This window comes from Lolium rigidum, chromosome 7, assembly GCF_022539505.1.
Source record: "Lolium rigidum isolate FL_2022 chromosome 7, APGP_CSIRO_Lrig_0.1, whole genome shotgun sequence".
In the NCBI taxonomy this organism is placed as follows: Eukaryota; Viridiplantae; Streptophyta; class Magnoliopsida; order Poales; family Poaceae; genus Lolium; species Lolium rigidum.
In genome coordinates, this window is record NC_061514.1 from 267,127,163 (window position 1) to 267,136,068 (window position 8,906).

At 40.1% G+C, this 8,906-nt stretch overlaps 1 protein-coding gene across 2 annotated transcripts; it reads left to right on the forward strand.

Moving 5' to 3' along the window:
• Window positions 1-1,460: 1,460 nt before the first annotated feature.
• LOC124674763 lies at window positions 1,461-8,455 on the forward strand. 2 transcript variants are annotated; one of them, XM_047210817.1, is made up of 11 exons: window positions 1,461-1,496; window positions 1,574-1,672; window positions 2,264-2,479; window positions 4,833-4,992; window positions 5,071-5,505; window positions 5,618-5,903; window positions 6,013-6,144; window positions 6,645-6,652; window positions 6,736-6,866; window positions 7,495-7,548; window positions 8,126-8,455. In XM_047210817.1, exons 6-11 carry the CDS (start codon window positions 5,869-5,871, stop codon window positions 8,126-8,128), a joined length of 363 nt encoding a protein of 120 aa, XP_047066773.1. In that variant the 5' UTR covers window positions 1,461-1,496; window positions 1,574-1,672; window positions 2,264-2,479; window positions 4,833-4,992; window positions 5,071-5,505; window positions 5,618-5,868; the 3' UTR covers window positions 8,129-8,455. The 2 variants fall into 2 exon arrangements, with proteins under 2 accessions (XP_047066773.1, XP_047066774.1); XM_047210818.1 differs by lacking the exons at window positions 1,461-1,496; window positions 1,574-1,672; window positions 2,264-2,479 and adding an exon at window positions 3,526-3,901.
• Window positions 8,456-8,906: the final 451 nt, after the last annotated feature.

The window sequence follows — 8,906 nt, forward strand, 5'->3', positions numbered from 1 at the left end:
GTGAGAGGGATGGGGCATTGCACCAGCACGGGGATAAGCTTCAATTTGAAATTTGAAACGCCACCAATGGCCATTGAGGAGTGCAGATGGTAGGACGAGGCTGCTTGGGGGTAGGAGGCGGAGGAGGGCGATTGGGGCCTTGGTCGTTGGGAGCTATGGATTGCTTTGGTTCCTTGACTTGGACATTTTCTCGAGCCCACTTTTCACGTTGAGAGGAGATGAGGTGAACGGACATCCATAAACTGAATCTTTTATAAGTAATAAATATATCTAAGTAGGAAAGATTCTCGGGCACATGATAGATTTAATTCCGGTGATACAGTAAAAAATGTAGGCCTTTTCACCAATGTAGGACTAGATGGTAATCTGAATAACGGAAAGCACCTTTTTATTTATCCCACTAACAAAGACTAGATACTTTCAGGAAGACGAATGCTGAGTATACTAATATCTTCATCAAATTACCTTGAATAAGTGGTTGCTGTCATTGTTGCCATTTACTTTCCTATGCATAATATTTTTTATTGGCTGACGTTGAGCAATTGCACAACTCCAAATATGTATAATTGATCATGAACTTGATTTCTATTATTTTCTGGGATGCTTGAACACTAAATCACTTATGTGCTATGTCATTATGTGTATTGTTGGTGTTCTTGTGATCAGTGTGTGTGCTGTACATAGTGATCATGTTGCATTCCATTGATCTAGTTTATGTTTTGTGCATAGCAGCGTAATTATCCTACTTCCTTTTCTACTATGCCGACTTTTTATATGCAAGGTGCATAACTGTGTGTTCATAGTGGCCTATCTGTGGTTGCGAGTTCACCGCACCTAAACAATGATGGCGCTGCTATCTTGGCCCTGTCAGCAATTCTCTTAGGTGATTCCTTAGGTTCCCCTTCATTGCTGTTTCAGGCATCAAATGGATGCCATGTGTCTGGACATCGAGCCGTTGGGCTTTACGAATTTTTAGTGCTTTTCTGGTTCTAGAATGTGCTGTTGCAGGTGTAGTTGATCTTGTCAACACTTACCATAGTATCTATTAGGATTGTTTGTTTGAATGTCTAGAGAGGTATGCTGTGTGCACTTTTGCTCTTTTGTTATATGAATTGTGGTCTGGATGTCCAAAAAATGGCAAAGGTCATGGCAAAATCCGGAACAGTATTTATTTTCCTTAGAGAAAATTCATAATTATCCTTTGTTTGTCTTATCATATATTATTTTCTATAGGATTATTTGTATATCATGAGCTAGCTAGTTTGGCATGTGAGCTAGCTAGTTTGTTTATCACTGGATTTCTTTTAGCCTTCTCAGAGTATTTGATTCAAGTGAAAGTATTTTGATGCCACCTTCCTATGTAGTTTCAATTCTGTACATGCTGCTCAAATGATATTTTTGCATTCTTTTCTCCTTGCTAGTTCCAATATTAAATCCGCATAGGAGAATCTCGACCTGCTAATATTTTATTTCCATGATGGTTATTTTACACATAGGTGAGAAATCAAAACTTGCTACGCTGTATGGTTGCTGCCGTTAAAGCTGACCATCATGTTTGGTTCTTCTTGTGCAGGGATAATGAGGAGACTAGATGACTGTCAGGTTAGCTAGGACCTGTAGCTGCCTGGGTGCATCACTTGCAAGATGGACCCTTTCGGATCCCTTTGCCTAGGTCTGAGCTATCTCCATGCAGCAGCTTTTCTAGCTCCTAAACTTTGCGATAATATGGCTACAATGCATGTGGCAAAATTTCGAATATCGTAGCACAGCAGCATTCATGTGTTGCAATATATCCATCCCAAGATCGATTGTATTAAGCTTGATGCGGTGCATCATCTACTTTTCCTTGACATTTATTGTTATGTTTTGTGGAGTTTCATTTTTAGCTAGAACTCTGATCGAGATGAATAGTATGTTTAAATGTCACATGAGTTTTGTATGGTCTATTTCGAAGTATATTATTTGCTGTGTGATGAGATGTCCGGAAAACACTATAGGTAATGCCAAAATTTTCCAAAACTTGCTAGTTAAGCTTTTATTGATTAGTTAACCATTATTTTTCTTGCTTAAAGAGAATCCATAAATGTCTATGGCTTTTCTTTTCAATTATTATTTGCTATAGGACTGTTTCATTTTTTACCTGGTTTGGCACTTCGGCAGGGTACAGTCATAGCTACCTTGCTAGTTAGTTGATTAACTGCTTAACTAGTAGTTTTATTTCTTAATAAAAAAATCTTAAATTAATTTCTAGCTCTGATTGTAGTGTGCAGATTAATGATGTGCCCTGGACAGTGCCTCTGCTTGCAACCTGGAAGCTTCTGCTCCCAGCAGGGGCTCCGGCGGTGGTGCAGCTGAGCTGGCTATGCCCTGGACAGTGCCTCTGCTCGCAACCTGGAGCTTCTGCTCCCAGAGGGGGCTTCAGCGGTGGTGTAGCTGAGCTGGCTGTGGCCTTGTGCAGAATGGTATGAAATGCAATCTGGTTAGTATTAAACGAAGCTGCTCACACATGGGTTTTTATGCTTTTTAGTAACAATGATGTAAAATCCAATGGCCGCTAACTTGGATTTTTAGTAACGATAATTCTTCTACATGAGATCTTTTTCTCATTACATCCACATGATACTTGATGATTTAATTGGACTAGTATAAGACCATCAGTGATGTTTGTCATACTCATGTGCTTCTGTAAATGCAGCAGAAATTTCAGTTTTGAGATTTTGTAGGCTACTCAACTCTTCCTTTTTTTAGTTCAACTATTCCAAGCTGGCACAAACTATGTAGCTTAATTCAAATTTGAGAACTTTATATCTACTAACCTAGCTTTTCTAGACTGTGTATCAGTCTTATTTTGTGCTGCCTTACATTATTATTCTTTTGTGTTAGGTTAGATTAAGGTAATAAACATGCTCATATAATATGTCATTCTGGTCTTGTACTACCTTGCATTTGTTTTGGGTAGGTTGAATTGAAACATGAAGGCATAAGATCAACCCCTCCAATGAGAGAAATTGGAGGTCGGAATAGTAGTAACAGGTGGAAAGGGACAATATACCAAACTAGATTTCCCAGAACACTATAATGTGCTGTTAGGTCTGGAGACAAGTGCTTATCTGCGTTCCTCTGCACGTTTTCATATCCACCAGATGACCGTTGACAACTTTATCTTTTGAGAAATATACATCCATAGCATGAACAAAATAGTATCGTTTTCTCTTGTGAGCACTGCTCCTGGATATATACTTGGATACATGCATGTCATTGTTGCAGCATGTCATTGAGTTGTATCATCTATTATTTCTTTAGTATTGAGCTATATTTTTCTAAGTTTTCAGTTTTGTAGTAAATTAATTTGGACAAAGAGATATATGAGAATGCTCTTGCTACTAGCTATATTCCACTTAGTTGGTTCTTGATTATGCGTTTTTCTTTTCTTCCTGTTTATAGTACTGTTGTTCAGTTCTTCATACATGGACAAGTGAGTTCTATCTAGCCTTGTGTAGGTTCTCTTCTTGACCCACTTTATTATTGTTCCGTTAGGACTATGGTCTTCTTCTGTTCTGGGAATTGATATCCTGCCTATAAATGAAATGGTACAGTTCAATTGACCACTAGTTGCAGTGGCCTTTTGAGATCTCGCCAGAGCAAGTGATTCCCACATGTGTGTGTTCATCTGATTGATAATTTGTTTTATAGTCTGGTGTACATGATTGACTTAGAAATTAGCGTTGCTATTCATTCCCTTTAATATCATATCAGATGAATCGATCTACTAGCCTCTAGGTTTTAGTAATCATGGTTAAATACTCGTGAATTGTTGTTATGCAGGAAATGTTTCTGCTTTACTACAAGGGGTTCGAGGCCCGGCCTGTGTTACACTTTTCTGTTTTACTACAAGGGAAATGTATATATTTGAAACTACTCTATGCTCTAATAGTTGCGTTTTTACTGTAGTTAATGCCAACGTTCCATTTAGTTGCATTTTGCTTCCTGTATGGAGTACATAAGGCTAATTATCTTCAATCTAGCCTGTAGCATTTCCCTATGTAAATAGGATTTATTTTTGTATATAGACTATATATGTTTACCTGGTATGAAGTAGTGGTGAGTTGTGTTAGTTCGTTAAATAAAGAAAATCTTCCCTGTATTAGTTGTCTGCATGTTGTATAGCAGCCAGTCCAAAGGTGTTTTGTACAGCGAAAATAAGATGCATGCAAGGAGCTAGTAGTACTCTACTCTTTTGCTTTGGTTGTTGGTGTTTTGAGGCTTCCAGCTGAAGCACTCGTTGATATTGTGTCTTTTGCTGCCTGCTTTACAGCTACATGTGTCTTTTTGGACTTTGACCAAAGTAGTTATGCAATGCACTATTGCATTATTTGGGTCCTGAGTGGATTCAGCAGACATAATTGAGGTCCTAGATCTGGGTGCTACTAGTTGGTCTCCATTTTTATTTTTGCTTCACCTGGGACATCTCTAGCTAGCTATCTATGTACACAGATCTAACTAGCTACCTGGCTACATGTGGCTGCTGCATTTACCTACCCTGTTCACCTGTACACTTTCTTTGACATGGTCAATACTCATCCATTTTCTCCGAGAAAATTGGTCCATCTCATTTGCATGTGAACGTGTCCAGAAATCTTGTGATTTAACTGGTGGAATGCAATTTTTCCTCTGTTCATTGACTTAATCAAATTGGTGGATCTTTCCATTGGTATTCTTTCTGTTGATAGATCTGGAATCCTTTCATCTATTTGTTTTTACACGTGAGAATATCACGGGCAAAGTATTAGTAGTTCTTCTCAAACAACATACTGACATGTGATTCTCTGCAGGCTGATATATGGTGGTGTTTTTGCAATGGCTGGGAAGGAGGTATTTGGTAACTCCCTGATGAACCAAGTTGGCTGGGAAGGAGCAACTTGAGGACGGGGTGAGCCTTTCTCGGACAGTGCCTACAACGACGACGGATAAATGCCAGAAGGCCTCCATAGTGTGTGTGTTTCCTTCATTACAGTGCATTTGCCATTTGACTAGTGGCTTGTGTGATGATAGCATGAATTGTTTATTCAGATCTGAGCACCTGTGGGAGAAAGATTGAAGGGAGGCGTTGTGCAGTTCGCCAGGCGGGTGGCAACCACAGCTCTCCTGCTCGATCCTCTCTGCCGCCTGGACAAACACGCCAAGAGGCATGTGAGCATCCCTGGCTAGTCCGCAGTGCTCCATCCAGCTCGGGCTGGTCCTGTTCCTAGTTCCCCATCTTCGGCCGGCATTCCTTGAAAGCGCCGCAAACATGGGCAAGTTTGCAGGTGACCGCTGATGGCGGGAGAGGGGCTCTCCCCGGCTAAGGGATGGGACAGGGAGGCAGAGAGGACGATATTGTTGTTGCTTGCTCAGGCTGCTGATGCTGGCAGTCTAGCAGGAGCTGCTGTGGTTGACAACGCCCCCCAGCTTCTGCCGCTGGCCACAACTCCGACCAATCGCTCCTGCCGCCGGCCATGTCCATGAGTATGTTTTTCCTGCTTTAAGGGCGTTTCCTGTAGAACCGGCAGCTGTATTCTACATTATTCTACTCCTATTGTGGTTTAAAAATCGACCGTGTGCTTGATACTGTGTGCAGCTATTAACAACCCTGCCAACTTCGCCAAACACGAAGCCAGCCTGAAGGTGGGCCCGACCATAGCCAAGATATGGGGCTTCCCACCAAGTGTCGTGAGCTTGTGACCAACCAGCACTTCCGCGACCTGCAAAAGAAAAAAAATCTGTGATCAATTGTCAGTATTTTTTGCGCATCTAGAGGCGTTACTTTGGCCTTGAGGATATTACTTTTGATCTCTTCGTGCAGATGATGTGTAGTCCAACTTTGGGCAGATGATGTTACCAGGTCAATCAGATCTTTTGTTATTGTATGTTCTTTCAACTTGTTATTTTTGTTGTGTCTGTCATTCTATAATTTTATATTAACTGACTTGTCTCTGAAGATGTTCTGACAAATGTTCCTGCTGTCTTATTTAGGATAACGTCGGGAGGTGAAGCCTTGGAGCTTTTTTATGAGAAGTGTGGTGCCAAGATTTTGTTGGGCCTGGGTTTTAATTTGCAGATGCAGTCGAAGATTACGCTGGCTCTCCCCCTCTTTCTTAATTTCGGGTACCCCTTTGAGCTCCTATTTTGCACCTTTCACTTCTTGTGTTCATGTCCTGGTAATTATATGGTAATGCCCTATATGTGTCTCACGAGCTAGTAGTTAGATTTGATGTCACCTTGTTTGTTAAACAGAGATGCAGTCAATTAACTTCGTTATTTTTTGGTTAGTTAGCATATGGCATCCATCCATCAGCATGTAGTTATGCACTAGCATGATGAGAGAATAAGATAATACAAGATAATAAGACGGAATGCTAGTAGTAAGGTTGTGGGATGAAGCTGCAATAGTCTTAAGCTGCAGTAGCATATGACATGAATTGAACCAACTCCATGTTTCCTGCATTCCTGCAAATGTAACTTGGCTATTAGCTCTTGCAAATACATGGATACTATCTTGCAGGAAAAAAATCTAATTATTTCACTACACTGGTTCAGTAGGGCTGCATCCCGGCGTCGGCTGTCTGGCATGTTTTCATAATTTTGATGACTGGATTGTTTTACAGGTTTCCAAGTAAGTGGTGCTTGCATTTAACCCCTGGGATATACTTACGTATGGAGTAAACAAAAATGAATACAACATCCTTGTTCAAATAGTTTATGGATATAGCTTGCTCAACTTTCACTGGCGATACAACAATCAGTACACAGAGGTGGTTCTCTTGCTTGGATATTCATCATTTAGTGCAAGCTTCATTATCTCGATCGGTGTGAATTGTGGTTTACAGGTTGTCTAGTTTCCGTGAATGCTATTCTGATATGTCAGTCAATATAGATTTACCTATCCATGTTTATTTGTGCAAGAACATGAATGAAGTGAGTTTGGCATCTTGAAGTCATTTAACATTCTAATCTCTTATAGCACAAGGGGTACTTGGCATTTGTGTTGCATAAAATAGCCTTTTTCTTTTTCTTTTGGCATTTGGCTATTTTAAAATGAGCATCTAATTTTCCTATTAGTTAAAAATAGATTTGCTGATTTGCTAGGTACTTGTCTTGTGCTTGGACGATGACTATATGGAGAACAACCTCAATATTACCTTGGTTCTGCAGGAACATTTTATGGCCAATAACTTGTTCCGTTCTGAGTCTGCTTGCAGTGCTTGCAATGTGTGTGCATATTTTTTTCATGGATGGTTTCATTGTTACCAGCACAATGTTCTGGCTGTATGCTGTAGGAGAGCTTAGTATGACTCATGGTTCAAGAGTAGAAATCGTACTTTAAATGATGAAATTCAGTTAGTGTCCACTGCCTATCTTTCTCTGTTGTGTGTGTTACTTGTAACCCACTCTTGGTAGTGGAGATTGGAGAAACATACTTTATAAAACTAACTGTCATCTTTTGTTATTGAACAGGACCCTGACCTGATAGCAGCATTCAGTGACCCAGAGATTATGGCGGCTCTTCAGGTTGGTACATGTTTCCAGTCAATAAGTTCCCCTGTTTTCTTTATGCTACTATTCCTTGCTATAGTTAGCCTTCTTGGTCATGTCCTCATGTTGGACAAGAAGTGCTGAATGTATGTAAATGTCTGCCTAGGAGTAAGTGTTATCTCTTTGCCAAGTCGGAAGTCTGGATGTAGAGTAGAGTGGTCATAAGGGGTATGTGAGTGTAAATTTGAGGTGAGTCATCGAAGGTGTGGATTAGCTTAATTGAATGTTATGAACACATGAACATACTATACAGGTGATGTACATTTAATTTTGCAATCTGGCTAGTAAAGTAATTTGATGACATCCTCATGCTAGATTACTAGAAGAGATGATTTTCCTAATTCAGGGTAGTAAAGTAACTGTATGGTTTAAATATTTCCTTTGTATACATGAAAGAATTATGATGCCTTGAAAAAGTTTAGCCATTTTTTCTTGTTTGTTTTTGCTGCTTTAGGGCCATTTCCTGTAGAACTGGCTGCTGTATTCTACATTTTTCTATTCGTACTATAATTTAAACATTGATCTGACCTTGTGTGCTTGAAACTGTGTGCAGTGATGCGCAAACCTGCCAACTTCGGCAAGCACCAAGCCAACCTGAAGGTGGGCCCCATCATAGCCAAGATGAATGGGCCCTCCTACTGAGTGTCGTGAGCATGTGGCCAACTAGCATTTCTGCGACCTGCGAAAGAAGGAATTCTCTGGCCAAGTGGTGTCTTTTTTGCGCATCTGGAGCGACACTTTGGTCTTGAGGATCTTACTTATGCTCTGTTTCTTGTTAGCAGCTCGTAGAAGGCAATTTGGGATGATGATGGTTGTGGGTTTTGTTGTACTTTTGAATTGCCTGGTATATATGTTGGTGAAGGAGAATGGATGTTTTTGCTCAGTCGGTATTTGTTTGCTTGTGCCAGCATTCACATGTGAATATGACATTTGAGCACAATGCATTGTGAATATGTTTTATGCAGTCAAACTCGTGGGCATGGGTTTGAGAGGATAAAAACGAGGATATGTCCACACAGGCTAGCTAGGTGTGTTGTGTGTTGATTGTCAGCTCTCAAAGACATAATATTCTTGATAATGGTGAGCTGATGTAGTTTCTCTGATGGCATTTCGAGCTTAACATGCTAGGTAGTTGTGTTGTGTTATCTAGTCTTGGTTCTTAATTATTGAACCTTGAATCAATTCTTAAACTTAATCAACGTGTAATTCAATTTTTTATTGTTGATTCAGTTCAACATTCTGTTGTTGCTGTGAATCTGATCCAACTTTTGATAAGTTGAATCAAATTGGAGGATATCAAGTGTGACATCTTGTTTTCCTCGGTTGTGTTTTAG

Bases quoted from the DNA above. Each gene is read 5' to 3' on its own strand.
- LOC124674763 (XM_047210817.1), top strand. From the start codon at position 5,869: ATGATGTTACCAGGTCAATCAGATCTTTTGTTATT. The intron at 5,904-6,012 runs GTATGTTCTTTC...TGTCTTATTTAG, and splicing joins CAATCAGATCTTTTGTTATT to GATAACGTCGGGAGGTGAAG. The intron at 6,867-7,494 runs GTTGTCTAGTTT...GTTATTGAACAG, and splicing joins GTGTGAATTGTGGTTTACAG to GACCCTGACCTGATAGCAGC.